Here is an 18,378-nt window from a genome sequence, read left to right as displayed (position 1 = left end):
AGGATGTAAAATGGAAGTTTGCAAGGGAATACGGTAAGCATGTGCTCTGGGAAAAATATCACGTTTATTCAAGAACAGCTGAACAAACTAATAAGCTAAACAACTAATAATTAGGGGGTGGTTGCTGATCTACATAAGCCTCTTGGCTGAGTAACAAAATTACATTTACAACTGCATCTTGAAGACCCCCAGCACAATTTAACAGTAATTATTAATTACAGAAGGGTCAGAGGAATCTTCCAATGGCAACATTCAAGCACTTGTACATATATAATAGAGATTCAGGACAAATATAAGAATAAAGGAAAACTTCATCAGTATGCACATGGTTGAAAAATGGCCATTCCCTTGGCTTGAGGGCACAAAACAGGTGAATTCATCGGTATGAATAAATTCATAGTAATTGAACCATAGAAGAAGTTCTGAAACTAATTTGTAAGCTTTATCCCAAGGATCAGTAACTGTGACATGTAATGTTTCTCACAGTCCATGAACAAGTGGTCTCACAAACAAAAATTCTGCATAAGATGAGTGATAAAATTCAGAATAGCTGACCAAATTGGACAGGATAGTTTACTGTGAGGCATGATCTATGAACTTAAGGCAGTTTTATTACTAATAGCTCTCTGTCAACTGTTTTGCCTGTGCTTCATACATTGTCTCTTGCATCGATACTTTGTATTGTAATAATAGATTAAAATAATTATAAATGCGCATAAAGACTTCTACAAAATTGCTTATGCACTTAATTTTTTGTCGAAGTGCCACCATCTACATAATAAACATACCTGTCCTCGTCCTAAATGTGCCTATTTACTGCCATGATGTGTGAGTATATATTGTCACTCAGATTAACTTTTTTACCTTTTTTTGTATGATTAGTGTATTACAGGTAGTCTGTATTTTACCATTTTGTTTTACATTTTACTAATGTGATTCAAATAATGTCATTCTTTCAACTCCATCTTGCTGCCTGATGGCAATTACAGAGAGCTATTTTTTGTAAAGCTGTTTATTTTGTATGAATAGCTGCACTATGAGTGATTTGTATTTTACCATATACTATTAATGTGGTGCAGATAACATTATTTTTTCGACTCATTGTGACAGAATCATGGCAGTTCATGTCTGCTATTATTTATAAAGATGCTTACTGTATCCTGTATTCACTGAAGAACCAAAGAAACTGGTACACATGCCTAATATCGTGTAGAGCTCTCGCGAGCACCCAGAAGTGCCGCGGACGATGTGCCATGGATTCGACTAATGTCTGAAATAGTGCTGGAGGGAACTGACAACATGAATCCTGCAAGGCTGTCCATAATCTGTGGAGATCTCTTTGAACAGCATGTTGCAAGGCATTCCAGATATGCAGACATGCTCAATAATGTTTATGACTGGGGAGATTGGTGGCCAGCGGAAGTGTTTAAACTCAGAAGAGTGTTACTGGGGCCACTCTGTAGCAATTCTGGGCATTTGGTGTGTCGCATTGTCCTGTTGGAATTACCCACATCCATTGGAATGACCAAGAAACATAAATTGATGCAGGTGATCAGAGACGGTGCTTACATACATGTCTCCTGTCAGAGTTGTATCTAGACATATCAGGAGTCCCATATCACTCCAAATGCTCATGCCCCACACCATTACAGAGCCTCCATCAGCTTGAATAGTCCCCTGTTGACATACAGGGTCCATGGATTCATGAGTTTGTCTCCATACCCATAAACGTCCATCCACTTGATACAATTTGAAACAAGACTCATCTGCCCAGGCAACATGTTTCCAGTCATCGACAGTCCAATGTTGGTGTTGACAGGCCCAGGCGAGGCATAAAGCTTTGTGTTGTGCAGTCATCAAGGATACAAAAGTGAAAGCCCATATTGATGATGTTTCATTGAATAGTTCACACACTGACATGTTTGATGGCCCAGCATTGAAATCTGCAGCAGTTTGCAGAAGCATTGCACTTCTGTCACGCTGAACGATTCTCTTCAGTCGTCGTTGGTCCGGTTCCTGCTGAATCTTTTTCTGGCCACAGCGATGTCCAAGGTTCGTTGTTTTACCAGATTCCTCATATTCACAGTACACTCATGAAATGGTCATATGGGCAAATCCCCAGTTTGTCGCTACCTTGGAGATGCTGTGTCCCATCGCTTGTGTGCCGACTGTGGTTCCCCATGTTCAGACTCACTTAAATCTTGATAACCTTCGATTGTAGCAGCAGTAACTGATCTAACAACAGTGCCACACACTTGCTGCCTTATATAGATGTTGCCAACACTGCACCATATTATGTCTGTTTACATATTTATGTATTTGAATATCATGCTTATGCCAGTTTCTTTGGCGCTTCAGTGAAGTGGGTGTAATACAGCACCACTGTCCTATACACTCACACCAGCTGGCAGCAAGTGATATCAGTAAAGCCTTGTAACACAATCCAGCTGTTAGTCAAGTTCCAATACTGATGGGTGATACAAATGACCCCATACTGTGTATGAAGGCTATACTTTATTTTTGGATCTGTTTAGTCCCGCACTTTATGTAACACCTTTTGTAAAATTAGCTTTAAGTGATGCATTGTTAATTACATTTGTGGTCATGACTGTGTGTTCCTCCTTGAAAGATTTTTCTGATGATGGGCAGGGCACTAAATGTATTGATAAGCCACTTTCGAATAACAAAGTGAATAATTATTTTAGCAACCCATTCAGCAGTGGGTAAAGTTTCAAATTTACATAATGGTCATGTGCCTCCTATGTGACTTCATGTTGCACCTTAGGTAAAATTTCACCAGTTGGTGACTGCTATTGAGTGTTGTTCCCAGCCCTTGTTTGAGTAGGCAATAGTCAAACTTGAAGATATTGCCAAATGTTTGGTTGGGCCACTCAAGGGTAGTCCAATGTGTTTACAAATTGGGGCTAACAGTGATCCGAGGATCATGGTTAATTGCATGAAATTTTATACAAATATTGGGTTGTACACCATTCTTCTGATGAATATGTGAAATGGAACTTGAGAAAAATAGTTCAGAAATAAGATTTATTGTAACAATTAATAATACAAATTGTAATTAACAGAAATTCCTTGCCCCTATACTATGATGAAAGAAGAGCAAACAGTGAAGTGCAATATGAAGAATTGTAAAACTAAATACATAGATGCTTACTGCATTTTGATACTGTAGTGATTCAAACAAAAATTATAGTAATTTACATTGAGACAGGCGTGTAAATTTCACTCAATTTTCACACTTGACAAACCTGCAATTTTCTTCAGAACTGTTATATGTCTCTGGAAATCAGTACTTTTCCATCTCTTCACTTGGGTCACAGAATGCACCAAATCTGAAAGAAATCTGAGTGGTTCAGGTTGAGGGTTGAGTGTTGCATTGAACTGACATGGAATTAACCAGCCATAAAGCATTCATAATGAAGCAAAAAAAGAGAAGAAGTCTGCACCCAGTAAACGTGGTGACAGTATTGGCCACTCTCTCTGTGCTCAAAGCAACACAGTTTTCCAAAAGATGGATGAGTTGATGGAGACACTAGTTGTAGAAGTCTGTAGTTCGGCTGTTAAGGGAACATTAAACCTTAAAAATCACCTCATTATCATTCTGAAAATACATGCCATGTAATTAATTCTTCATCCAAGGAAAGAGGGAAAAGTCAGAGAGTGCAGCCTCAGAAGAATATGGAGTGGGGGAGGGAGGGGAATTGGGTAACAAACAATTAGTACATGTGAATGTATGCCATCCAGAATGAATTGGGATGTAATGGAGCAAAATCACCCTGTCCCCTGGCATCCTGTTCCATGACACTCAATCTGGACAGCCTCACATAACCTCATCAGGAGAATATGATAATATTCTCCTGTGACAGTTTGCTGCTTATGAGCATATCAGTTAGTGCTATGCCATGCCCATCCCAAAAAACGCTAACCTTCACCTTATCTGATGGTGGTTAATTCTTCACCTTTTCTGGTGGTGACGTATCCACTGTTTCCTAGTCTCCTCTGTGGCAGGGCCATTGTGATACACCTGGCAACCATCCATTGTGATTACAAGCTCAAAAAGTTATCTGGTTTACATGATACAGCTGTTACATTCAGCTGTTACCTCAGTTTGGCACACTTTCTGAATGGGTGTGAGCAGTTCTGGAACCCAGTAGATGACAGCCTTTGCTTATTCAAAATTTCATGCTGGATATTGAAAACTTACTGCCGAGAGTTTTACTTTTTCCACTATCACCTCAAAAGTGATACACTGGTCTTTCAGCAACAGAGCTCCATTTCTCTTGCAATTCCCAGTTGTTCACAGAGAGAGATAATGTGCAAAGTCATTCTTAATCATTCAAAATTATTTGACCTTATGGAAGTGTCTGCACCACATAATCCCTGTTTCATATGAAGGTGCACTATCACCATACACCTGCACCAGGTCAGCATGGATTTTTGCAGTGGATTACCACACAATACTGCACTTAACCACATGGCTGTGCCACTTTCTTTTGGCTGACCTAGCGTATCCTGCTGTCCTGATGAAGGGGGTTTCAGTGTATTCCAGGGCTGCACACATGTACTTGCAAACAAACAAAAATTTGACTATATAACTATATTTTTTTGAGGTGGTAATTGAAACACTGACTATCTCTGCTAATTACTGTATAATATGGCAAATCTGAAACTCCCAAGGAAGCCCTTCCTCTTTCTTCAATTTTACAAGCATTTAGATACTTCTTTTAATATTTCTGTAATTCAAGGAATAAATCACAAAAACTGATAGTTAATGATAAAAGTAATAATGTTTTGGAAGTAATGCCAAATTAAGTGTGTGAAGTCATTCTAAGTATGGAGTAAGCAAAGGTGCCTTAGTGGAAATTGTTGAAGCAGGAGGGAAACAAACTTGGAGAAATACTTACAGGAGACCCATGATAAAGACAATCTTCAAAACTGGAAACTATAATAATCACCAATAGAAGAGAAATAATACTCGCATTCAATAACGAAATGAGTGGTCTGGTTTCAGAAGTGAGTATAGCATGATGGTCACCTTGCTGACTATGAACAAAACTAAAGAACAGAGCACTGGGTATGAATTAACTCTTAGCTTGAGGATAATATGTTTTGAAAAAGCTTTTGACTCATTTTCATCCAATCTATGCTAATGACTCTTGAGAAGCACAGTACTGATGGATTCCGATACTATACTGAAGAGTATACACAACTGTACTACAGATTCAATTAGATATAATCCAAATAGTGTGTAATTCATAGTTGAATCAGGTATGGAATATGAGTATTGCCCTCCCCCCACCCTCCCTCAAGAAAATTTCAGGTTCTTAAACTGGAAAAATGAAGATGGAATATCTGAAACACTTTAAATGATGTAGTATGTGCATCTGGCACAAATAAACAACTGTTGATGTATGAACTTAATAGAGCCAGTTTGAAAGTAATTCTATAAATTATTATAACAACACACAATCAACACCGTGTAAAGAAAACTCTGTAAGTTGAGAATGAAGCTGTATGACGTAGGGTGTCTGCAATGGACTGGACGAACAGCAAAATAGATATGTGGAAGAGTAAAAGGGGCCTGTAATACTTACGGTAAATAAAAGAGTTTTTGAAATGAAGCTTTCAGTGTTTCTGAAATGGAAAACTCAGTCATTGCATATTAGAAATTTTTTGAATTGATGGCAGTGATACTTTAATTTTGAGTGCAGAAACCATTCAAAAGCGAGAGTTGTCCTGTGAACAGTGTAGAAAGACATTTTGGGAATTGCTGCAGGAAGAAAAGAACACCATTATATAAAAGAAGCAGAAAAGAGGCAGGAGGAAGATGGAAGCACATTGCAGCTGGCTATTATGTCTGAAAATGTATAAAGGCAGCCTTCAACTAGCAGTAAATGTCAAATCGCTAATGATGATAACACAAGTTTAACGGAAAGGCTTTTTAAAAAAGAAATAGTAATGGCTTCTCAGCCCAACCCTATCCCCCTCCAAAGCGGATTTTCCTCTCCTTGCATACATGTACAAAGTAATATAAAATTAATTCCCATAATACCAGTGTCAGCAGATTAGCGCCACCCAATTTTTTTCTTCAAGATAATCACTAAGAATGCTTAAAGTATATAAATGTGTGCTTGCTGTTAATCTTTGATTCCATGATTTTTTTCCTTATCTGGAGGTACAACAGGAGTTCACATAGAAATTTAAGAAACCAGCACCAACAAGAGCTAACGTCTTGTTACTTCTCTGTAAGTTCCAAAGAACTGGAAGCGTTGCCAATGAATAATGTGCACAAACTTTTGTCATACTCAGATGTGTTCCCTGTTTGTTTACACTGAAGAAGAACTTGCGGCATCCTGTTTTGTAGACATAAAAGTAATACTGATAGTAATAATAAGTAAAATCCATGGGAGAAATTTCACAGCCTTTCGCAATGGAGACATTGGTAGGACAAGGAGATCACTCTCGAACTGAGTGCTTGAGAAAGCAATAAAAGAGTAGCAGAAGCAGTAAGTTATCCATAGAATTAACCATAGTCACATTAGACAGAGGATCATTACAGATAAATTGCCTTGATTTGCAGATGATCTTACAGTTGTGATAAGTACAACACTTCAAATATCTCAGTGAAGTTGTGCTGGCATAAGCTGGCACCAGCACACTGTGAGGCATGGAGATCATAAGAAGATTGATTGACACCAACAACAGATTTGCTGGAAACATTCCGCCAATGCCTTCTCAGCTGCCAGTATTTAGGATTGCCACCACAGACTGGAGGGCCAGTTAGTGTAGTTAGTTTGAGTGTGTATGCCATGTGAGTTCCAGCATGTCACCAAGACAGAGCTGGAGTCACAACCTCTAGCTTAGAATCAGGCAACACATAGCAAACATAATAGTGTTCATAGCGGACTTCATACTTCACCAGCAGTGAGGCTAAAGTGCAATATATGGGAGAGCTTCTACCACAGTATGTGGAAGCTTAAGTTAAGTAGCTCTTTGTTTATGTTAATAAAGAACCCAATTAATAACTGCATGCAGTTTGTATTATAGAATGAGAATACCGGCCACCAACCAACATCCTCTCCTTGCTTCGGATGGTACAGTTTTACAGAGGCAACAATGATGTTTGGTTTGTGGGGCACTCAACTGTGCGGTCATCAGTGCCTGTACAAAGTCCCAATTTTTACACAATCCAATTTTTTTACCCAATCCAATCTAGCCATTGTCACAAATTATGATGACGAGGGAAGGAGGGGGAGGATGAGGAAATGATGAGGACAACACAAATACCCAGTCCTCGGGCAGAGAAATACCCCAATCCAGCCAGGAATCGAACCCAGGACCCTGCGATCCAGAGGCAGCAACGCTCAGCACTAGACCATGAGCTGCGCACCAGAGACAAAGAGATGACATAAAAGCTGCTAACGAGGATTCAACAGAAATGATAGGGAAAAACTGAATTGATGAAAGAGATAATGATGCTAAATTCAAAGAAACAGAAGCAGCACATTGTAAACTGATGTCCAGGGGGACATAATCCAAATGGCATGAGTGGTGAAGAGGCTCTGACGTCATGATTGTCATGTTTTAGGGCATGCTCTGCAACAGGAAATTGCATGTAGTCAATATAGACCTTCTGTCTATGCCTGTTTATAATAACTGATAACTTGGTGATACACCAATCTAGAAGGCCAAATAGTGTTTAAACAACAGCTGATACATGACGTGTCACTTCACAGGTGGCTCTCCTTTCAATAGCACACATTTTAACAGTTACAGGGCTGGTATGGGTGGTGGTATGAGGGTGCATAGGGCAAGTCTTACAGTGGGGATGGTAAAAGGGGTAGGAACCATAGGGTGGACAATTGATTGCAAAAGGAACATAACATGTGACCAGAATATTGTGGAGATTGGGTACACAATGAAAAATTATTCTAGGTGTAGCGGGCAGAATATCAGACAGAATGGACCTCATTTCAGGGAATGAATTTAGGAAGTCATAGCCTTCTCTAAGAAGCTGATTAATACATCAAGACCAGGTCAGTATTGAGTGACAGGAGGTGTACTCTTTAAGTTGTTTTTTGGAGGGATCAGTGGTACCAGGATTGGATGTGATGATCCTTGAAATCTGCTTTTGAACTAGGCTTGTGGGGTAATTATGTCCAGTGAAGGCTCAGGTGAGAATGGTTGTGTATTAGTGTAAAGAGTCTGCATCCAAAAAAATATGTCTGCCTCAGTTGCCAAGGCTTTATGGGTGGGAATGTTTCACATGGAAAGGATGACAACTATCAAAATGTAAGTACAGTTGTTTGTTAGGAGGTTTAATGTGAAAAGAATTGTGTAGTTAACTCTCAGTGAGAATGAAATAATCATCATGGAAAGGAGCATGAGATTTGGAATAGGACCATGTGAAGGTTTCAAAAATTTTAACACATCATCATCACCATGAGTCCATATGGCAAAGATATCACCAATGTATATAAGCCAAACCAAATGCTGAAGGCTTATGGATCTCAGAAAAGCCTCCTCCAAGTGACACATAAAAATGTTGGCATAAGAAGGACCTATCCTGGTTCCCATGACTGTGTCCCTCATCTTTGTGTATGTCTGTCTCTCAAAGGTGAAGTAAGTATAAAGTTGATTAAGGTGTGCAGGAAGGACCATATATCTGGAATAAGGTGGGTGTTGGTTGAGGTAAGGTTCACCATGTACGTGGGGAATATTGGTGTAGAGGAAGGTGGCATCAATGGTAAAAAGTAAGGCACGTGTTGGGAGTGGGGCAGGCTCAGATTTCAGACAGTCAAGAAAATACTTGGTGTCTTTGATGTAGGAGGGGTCCTTGTGCTATAGGTTACAGGCATTGATCAACTAAAGCAGATTTATGTTAAGTGGGCACTTTGAAACCAATAACTATGGGACAGCCTGGGTGATAGCATTTGTGGACATTAGCGAGAAGGTAAGATGTGGGAGTGTGGATTTGTATGGGCTAAGAAGTTCTATGGATTGATGCCTTAGTCCTTGTGAGCGTCCTTAGGTTTTAAGGAGGGACTGTAGCTCAGTTTGTCTCACAAGGATGGGATCTTGATGGCAGATGCTATAAGTAGAAGTGTCGTCTAAGGAAACAAAATGTGTAGAATATTTGGACATTTTATGTTCAAGTTCAGAAGAGTATGATCTAATTAAAATGAAAGACAGAGGATGTTTATTTGCTATTTCAAAGGAAGTTTTAACATTATGCAAAATAGCAGAGCATGTTTTCACAAGTAATTCAAGTTTGTTACATGTTGTTGTTGTTGTTGTTGTTGTTGTTGTTGTTGTTGTCTTCAGTCCTGAGACTGGTTTGACACAAGAGAAATAAAAATACAATCCTTAGGTTGCAAATAGAAATGTTCTCAACCAGACACAGATGTCAATGCAGAGTCGTGTTATGTGTCATTGGTATTTTCACCTGTAAGATTCGTTACTTCAGTAAAAAGAAATCTGCAGACAGAACAAATTTTTGCAAAGCTTGTTCTGTTTAGGAGGTAATAACCATTTAAACATTAATCAGTGATAACCAGAATAAGGATAGAATATTGGTGTATACCTTGATATATTTGTGTACCTTGATGCACTCATTTACTTCTATAATAAGGTTCATTCATTCACGTTCACCTCACCACATGATATTCCCAGATTTTTGAGGACATGAAGAAACTTGACAAAAGCTAGCAGAAAAATGTAGAACATTTACAAAACTTCTGAAGCATCATAAGTTTCTGTTGTGATTGAAAACTTCATTTCTGGGTGGAAGGCATTGAGAATTACTTTTTGTGTATTTGCATTCTAAAGTAATTAAGTAACTTTTAGACAGTTGCAGTACTGGTAGGTCTTGTGTGTTCCGATTCCATTAAAATTACAGGATTAATATTAATACTTTGATGTTTTAGAAAGACTGTTTGACACTATATATTTAATGACGTAATTATTGCAGTAGCTATTATATAAAAAGATAATGAAAATGCACTTGTTTGTTTTGGGATTCGTGTTCGTATACCTGCATTATTCTTCAGTGTCAGTTGTTAACTCACGTTTGAGTTTTTCTAGTTTTGAAAAAAATATTTCAGTTTGTCCATTTTTCATTCTCCCTTACAAGATTCACATTTACAGCAATACGTTCTGGATTCCTATATCCTTTATCATCGCCCCCTCCCCCTCTACCAAATAAGTGCATGATATGAAAGGTCAGTGGCTCATTTACAATTTGCGAATCTCTCATGAACTGTACACCAGTAATTATTTTTACTGCATTATGCTAATTGTTTAAATGAAGTATGTATTCACAGTGCGTTTGAAATTATAATTTCGGATCAGAAGTACCAACGCGGATTACCAAGCGAAAGTGTAAATTACCGTGCGCTGCGATACTGAATCCTAAAATCCACATGGTGGTGGAAACTCATTTTGCGTCCATGTAATACGTAACAGTAAAATGATTCACTGGAAAGCCGTTTCATCAAGATGCACAACGAAGAGCATTAGGTATTAATTTCACAACGTGCAATCAACCGAACTCTACTATGCATGGGCAGTGCTGTTTAGGTAGTAATGTAACTGATTGGGAGTCAAAGACTCACGTTTTTTTTTTTTTTTTTTTTTTTACATATGTAACGCAAATATTTTTTTCAACTTGAAATGTATGTATACTGCACGGTATGAACAATTTAAATTACCTGAATTTTTTTATAACGTTTTTCTCGGAATTCTGCGTCGTTCTCCGACAGTTATAGATATCTGTATTGTATATGCGGCATCTTTGGTGCAGAAAACTGTATATTAAAACAAACTGAAAGTGATCCTAAACTGAATTTTCCAGGCTGTGTATTCTACCGTACGTTTTTTCGCTGTCACACAAATGCCCCTTTGGGGTTAACAGTGTTTATGTAAACGCCACTCGTACTATTGAGAAACGATTTATATTAAACTTTTGTGCCCTGTATTCGAAGGTAATTTCGTTTCTAGCTGTAACTGCAAAACACATTGTCCACCAATGCCCCTTTGTGTTATTCGGTTTGATTCACTGCTCACGGTTTTGCCTCTCTATGGCATTCTTTGCCCACAAGTGCTAACAACCTCACTATGACGAACTTAGTGGTCTCATGGCGTGGCTTTCGAAAAAGTGACCTTGAGGTGTAACACAGTTACTGTCATTTAAGATAAGATATTGCTCGTGCAAGTAAGGCCTTTAAAGCTAGCTATCAAGACCATTATTTCGCTTGAATACAATCTTGCGCCTCGCTGACAGTTTAGCGTTAAAGACTGCAGATAAATATTTCAAGGACAGCCCGCACTCAGAATGCACATGTCATTCTTACACACACACGCTCGCACTTAGCTTAGCTGCTGCGCTCCGCTTATGTTTTGAGACGTCATAGCGTTCGGCGATCTTCGGTGGAGCTCGGCTGTGACGAAAGCGCCGATTCAGTTCAGTGTTTGGCCCATCGCCGAGACCGCAGCTAGCAGACGCGATGCGTGTGATTCTGCGGCACAGTTTCGGCACTGCTGTGCTGCTCTGCATAAGGAGGTACGTGTCACTCTTTCAGACGTGCCGTGCGCTACGCGTAGCTACTCAGGTCCATTTCTTACTCTGGAAGAGCAGGCGGAGAGCGGGGAAAATAGCGTGAGAGACAAAGCGCGTGCGTCATGCTTCCAGAAAACAGAACATCACCAGAATTCAGCGAAGCAAAGTGAGCGTTTCGACCTGACATATAAGAATGCGATATAGAGACATTATGGTTTGTAGCTAGAAACTGATTATAGTGGGCAATACTCAGGGACAGTGAAAGTAGCAATGTAACCCTTTCAGCAACTGTTTCACTCCTCCAGTGATCTGATAACATGTTTCGTATACACAGTAAAGCTAGGGTCCTTCTACCACAAGTAACTTGCTATTCTGTAAAACTTGATGTTATGCTGATGTTCCCTCTCTGTGCCTCATAAATCTCAGAATGAAGATGTTACGACCGTTTATCACAAAATTCGGCCACTATTGTCTCCCATTATTTGTGTTTAGATGGTTTGTATAGATGTACAGCCATAGTATCTATAGTTTATGAATGAATGTTTTGTGAGAACAGGGACTGTCTAATCGTGAAACGAATCATAAAGAGCACTGCAAATGAACAGGGATGGATGAAATAAAACACAATAGTGGTATCTGTATATCAATATTTGCAACACACACACTAACCAATCAAAAATATCTGGACACGTGTAGTCACAGTACTGTGGGCTTTGTCCACCCTTCTCCTTTATGACGGCTTGGCTCTGCTGGGAACATATTCAATGAGATGGAGGAATGTCAACCCATTCTTCCTTAGCAGTCGAAACCAAAAAAAATAGACTGACGTTGGATGCTGGGATGTTTTGAGTCATCCGAAAGGTGCTCCATTGGATCCAGGTCGGAACTATGGCCTGTTGACTCCATTTCAGGAATGTTATTGCCCACAATTCATGGCCTTAGAGATGTTCCTTTATGACAGAGTGCATGACATGCTGATACAATCAGTCATCTTCTGACTGTTTCTCTACTGTTTGCAGAACGCAATGCTATAAAATGCGTTCATATCCTTCCACACTAAGCGTTTTCTTAAGTGCAATAAGGGGACCAAATCCTGACTAAGAACAACACCCCCGTATCGCAACACCAGCTCCTCCATACTTCATTGTTGACTCAACGCATGACGGCTAGTAATGTCCTAGAGGTATGCGCCATTTCCAGTCCCTCTCATCGGATTGCTACAGGGTGATTCATCACTCCAGATCAATCGTATCCAGTCACAGACTGTCAACTGTTGTAGCTCTTTACACCACCTGGCGCATCACGCAGCATTTGCTATAGGAATGTCCGCCTGCTTAGCTGGGTGGTTACATGCTCACCTCCCCTGCAGTGGACCCGGGTTCGATTACTGGCCGGGTTAGGGATTTTGTCCATTTGTGGACCGAGTGTTGTGCTGTCCTCATCATCATTTCATCGTCATTACCGGCACTCAAGTCACCCAATGTGGCATCATCTGAAATAAGACTTCCACTCGGCGGCCGAACTTCCCCAGCCAGGGGCCTCCCAACCAACAAAACCAGTTGCTCATTTCCATTTTTGCTACAGGAATGTGTGTCTTAAGAGTAGCTGCTCGACCATTATACTCCATTCGATTTAACCCTGTATGCACTGTGTGCTAGCTGGACTTCTGGTGGAACTTTGAAACTCATGAATGACTCCTTCTGCTTATTTCACGCTTTTTTTACTTTTTTTATTATTTTTTTTTTTTTACCACCACCCGTGATGCTCGACCATCCTTGTCCGTGAGTGCATAAGGTCTCCTGGCCTTTATTTAGCTGAGGTCGTTTTTTTCTTGCTTCCACTTCACAATCACATCACCAACAGTCCACTTGGGCAGCTTCAGAGGGTTGAAATGTCACTGATTGGTTTATTACTCAGGTGACACCCAGTGACTAATGCACATTCCAAGTCACTGATCTTTCTTGACCAGCATGCTCTGCTATTACTGCTTCTCTACTGATAACACAATACTCCTCGCCTCCCTTAGTATTGGCATGGCCACACTCATGACATGTGGTGATGAACACCACATTATCTAGGAGTGTCCAGATTAGTGTTGTTGATAAAATATCGGTATATTTTCCAAAAATGTAGATATCCATAGGCATTGTTTTACCACTGATATATTGATATCAAAATGGCGATATCGAGGGCTGATATTTTTCTTTTATAATAATTTTTTTCACAGTTTTGGGTCAATATTCGAAGTTGTTCTTTTGAAGTTGTAGTAGAACATGAACCATGGACCTTGCCATGCCTCAGCGATACAGATAGCCGTACCTTAGGTGCAACCACAATGGAGGGGTATCTGTTGAGAGGCCAGACAAACGTGTGGTTCCTGGAGGGGGTCAGCAGCCAGTTCAGTAGTTGCAGGGGCAAAAGTCTGGATGATTGACCGATCTGGCCTTGTAACAATAACCAAAACGGCCTTACTGTGCTGGTACTGCGAATGGCTGAAAGCAAGGGAAAACTACAGCCGTAATTTTTACCAAGGGCAACCAACTTTACTGTGTGGTTAAATGGGGATGGCATCCTCTTGGGTAAAATATTCCACAGGTAAAATAACCCCCCATTCAGATCTCTGGGCGGGGACTACTCAGGAGAATGTTGTTCACAGGAGAATGAAAACTGATGTTCTACAGATTTGAGCGTGGAATGTCAGATCCCTTAATCGAGCAGGTAGGTTAGAAAATTTAAAAAGGGAAATGGATAGGATAAAGCTAGAGATAGTGGCAATTAGTGAAGTTAGGTGGCAGGAGGGCCACGACTTCTGGTTGGGTGAATACAGGATTACAAATACAAAATCAAGTAGGTTTAATGCTGAATAAAAAATAGGGGTTTGGGGAAGCTACTACGAACAGCATAGTGAACGCATTATTGTAGTCAAGATACACACGAAGCCCACACCCACTACTGTAGTACAACATTTTATGCCAACTACCTCCTCAGATGACGAAGAGATTGAAGAAATGTATGATGCAAAACAAATAAATAAATAAATTATTCAGGTAGTGAAGGGAAATAAAAATTTAATAGTCATGGGAGCTGGAATTCGATAGTAGGAAAAGGGAGAGAAGGAAAAGTAGCAGGTGAATATGGACTGGGGATAAGGAATGAAAGGGCAAGCCGCCTGGTAGAATTTTGCACAGAGCATAACTCAATCATAGCTAACACTTCGTTCAAGAATCATGAAAGAAGGCTGTATACGTGGAAGAGCCCTGGAGACTCTGGAAGGTTTGAGATAGAATATATAATGGTACGACAGAGATTTAGGAACTAGGTTTTAAATTGCAAGACGTTCCCAGGGGCAGATGTGGACTCTGGCCAGAATCTATTGGTTATGAACTGTAGATTAAAACTGAAGAAACTGCAAAAAGGTGGAAATTTAAGGAGATGGGACCTGGATAATCAGAGAGTTTCAGAGAGAGCATTAGGAAACAATTGATAACAATTGGAGAAAGAAATACAGTACAAGAAGTATGGGTAGCTTTGAGAGACGAAATAGTGAAGGCAGCAAATGATCAAATAGGTAAAAAGACGAGGGCTAGTAGAAATCCGATTGTAACATAAGAGATATTGAATTTAATTGATGAAAGGAGAAAATGTAAAAATGCAGCAAATGAAGCACGCAAAATAGAATGCAAACGTCTAAAAAATGAGATTACTTAAAGTAGTAAATTAGTTTTACTATTTGGGAAACAAAATAACTGATGATAGTCGAAGTACGGAGGATATAAAATGTAGACTGGCTATGACAAGGAAGGCGTTACTGAAGAAGAGAAATTGGCTAACATCGAGTATAGATTTTAAGAAGGTATCGATTGGTAGGACACATTTTGAGGCATCAAAGGATCACCAGTTTAGTATTTGAGGGAAAAGTGGCGGGTAAAAATCGTGGAGAATGACCAAGAGATGAATACACTAAGCATATTCAGAAGAATGTAGGTTGCTGTTGTTCGGAGATGAAGAGGCTTGCACAGGATATAGTAGCATAGAGAGGGGCACCAAACCAGTCTCTGGACAGAAGACCACAACAATAACAACTGGAGACCTTCATAAAACAATACCTATAGATCGTTGGATCAGTTGTTTGAGGAAACAGTATGTTCACACACTGAACAGACTTTTATCTGGGGGGAAGATTAAAAGAAGATGTGTACAGGAAAACACCGACGACTTCCGTAGACATGAAATGTCGACTGTCACGGACCTAATGAAATTCAGCATGCAGTGTTTCCTATCCGGAATCGATTTTTAGCGTGTATCAGTGTTCAGGGTCAACAGTTTGAGCACCTGATACGACAATCATAATAATAAGCAGATAAATGTTACTTGAGTTACGTGTTTGCTTACGTTGACACAGTAAGATAGTTGTTTCCTGACGGCGGAACGGTGATTTGCTGCTCTATAAATTTGTTACTGTTTGATCTGGTTCCACACATGTCACGTCGTTGGAGTCGTCTTAGATAGCTCATTTCAGTACCACAGAAACTATACAGTTCCATAAAAAAGATTGAGTCGTAGTTTGGTAGACGAAAAACAAAAATTACTTCGCCTCATGGTCCGCTATAGCTTTGGAAACCGCGTGTTGTATTTCTACGTTCTGGCTATGTAAGGGTAGCTAGAAATCCATCGAAAAACTTTCGGAGGTTGTTGAGGAATATTCTCTTAATATTTTGTTACGAGGGACCTATGATTGGTGCACAGTAACAGCATTCATTACTCCCATTTATATTCGTGGCTGCATTGTTCTGACCCAGCGAGGTGGCGTAGTGGTTAGCACACTGGACTTGGATTCGGGAGGGCGGTGGTCCAAACCAGCGTCCGGCCATACGATTTAGGTTTTCTTTGATTATCCTAAATCGCTTCAGGCAAATTTCGGGGTGGATCCTTTGAAAGGGTGCGGCCGGTTTCCTTCTCCATCCTTCCATAATCCGAGCTTGTACTCCGTCTCTAATGATCTTGTTGTCGACGGGACATTAATCTACTGCTCCTCCTCTTCTACATGTACATCTACATTTATACTCCGCAAGCCACCCAACGGTGTGTGGCGGAGGGCACTTTACGTGCCACTGTCATTACCTCCCTTTCCTGTTCCACTCGCGTGTGGTTCGCGGGAAGAACGACCGCCGGAAAGCCTCCGTGCGCGCTCGAATCTCTCTAATTTTACATTCGTGATCTCCTCGGAAGGTATAAGTAGGGGGAAGCAATATATTCGATACCTCATCCAGAAACGCACCCTCTCGAAATCTGGACAGCAAGCTACACCGCGATGCAGAGCGCTTCTTGCAGAGTCTGCCACTTGAGTTTGCTAAAACATCTCCGTAACGCTATCACGCTTACCAAATAACCCTGTGACGAAACGCTCCGCTCTCCTTTGGATCTTCCTCCTCCTCATCCTCTATTGCCCTGAAAATACCTCAATAACAGTGCAAATGTCAACGGTGTGCGCTGTGTGTCTTCTTTGCAAATAATGTTGTTCCATTCACTGACGGTACCTTTTGTTGACGACAGTAAAGCCCACTTCACTCTTCGTCCTCAAACTTGCAACGAGTACTGCTCCATTCTGTCTCAAGTTTTGTTGTTCCCGCTGTGCTAGTTGCACACAGAGGTGACAAAAGTCATGGGATAGCGATATGCCCATATACAAATGGCCGTAGTATAGCGTACACAAGCTATAAAAGAGCAGTGCATTGCAGGAGCTGTCATTCGACTCAGGTGATTAATGTGAAAAGGTTCCCGGTGTGATTATGGCTCACCAAGTAAATTATCAGACGTTGAACGCGGGATTGTAGTCGGAGCTACAGGCATGGGACATTCAATTTCGTAAATCGTTAGAGAATTCAGTATTCCGAGATCGACAGTGTCAAGAGTGAGCCGAGAATACCAGATTTCAGGCATTACATCTCACCACGAACAACCATTGGCCGACGTCCTTCACTGAAGGACCGAGGGCAGCGGCGTTGGCTTAAGAGTTATCACTGCTAACACTACGTGAAATGACCGCAGAAATCAATGTGGGACGTATCTCCGGCCGGGGTAGCTTAGAGAGCCTGTATACAGAGTGTGTGGCCCTAGGCGAAGTTGCCCGTGATTGGTCGATTAGCTTTGGCGCCATTTTTCTGCCAAACGTCTCTTGCGCTTCCTATGTACGCCGTGCTTTTGAGTTGAATTGAAGTTCAGAGGACTTTTGGAAACGATTAAAAGGTATTTGAATTATTGAGAGACTTGTTATGCGTTGTGCAAGCATGTTCGATTTAGTTGTATATCGTTTTTAGTGTGTAATTAGCGTTTGCGATCTTAAATACGAGTTGAAGTAATAAAGCGTTTTGTGATGAAGTCGGTAGGCCTACATGTTTGAAGTAAACACGTTAGTAATTGTACAGTATTGTTTTTGACATCTGTAATTCGTTCTGCAGACGTTCGTAAGCGATGCCAGGTTGTGCTGCATTTGGTTGTTCCAATAGAGGCGAAGGTGGATTTCGCATGTTAGCATTTCTACGCAATCAAGAAAATATATATGAAAGAAAGTCGTAAGCAGTTGTTTACTTGTGACATGCAAAAAGTTTGAAGACGTGACAAGAAATACTAACACGTCTCACGCTTTTTGCATGTCACAAGTAAACAACTACTTACGACTTTCATTCATCTGACGTAATACAGGTACGTTAAACCTTTTGCGTTATGCACTTCCGATACGAAACAAACGCTATACACTATAGTTTTTTATTTACGTTACTTTCATTGCAATATGTCTAGTAAAC

The 18,378-nt window shown here is 40.3% G+C and overlaps 1 protein-coding gene across 1 annotated transcript in view; it reads left to right on the top strand.

Moving 5' to 3' along the window:
• Positions 1-11,366: 11,366 nt before the first annotated feature.
• LOC126278040 (medium-chain acyl-CoA ligase ACSF2, mitochondrial-like) overlaps positions 11,367-18,378 on the top strand; it is a 225,979-nt gene continuing 218,967 nt past the window's right edge. Inside the window, exon 1 of the mRNA XM_049977795.1 lies at positions 11,367-11,578. Coding sequence (XP_049833752.1) covers positions 11,523-11,578 — 56 coding nt within the window. The 5' untranslated portion in view covers positions 11,367-11,522. The remainder of the gene's footprint in view (positions 11,579-18,378) is intronic.

Source organism: Schistocerca gregaria, chromosome 6 (genome assembly GCF_023897955.1).
Source record: "Schistocerca gregaria isolate iqSchGreg1 chromosome 6, iqSchGreg1.2, whole genome shotgun sequence".
NCBI lineage: Eukaryota > Metazoa > Arthropoda > Insecta > Orthoptera > Acrididae > Schistocerca > Schistocerca gregaria.
Note: the sequence above shows the minus strand (reverse complement) of the source record. Positions and strands in the feature narration are given on the sequence as shown.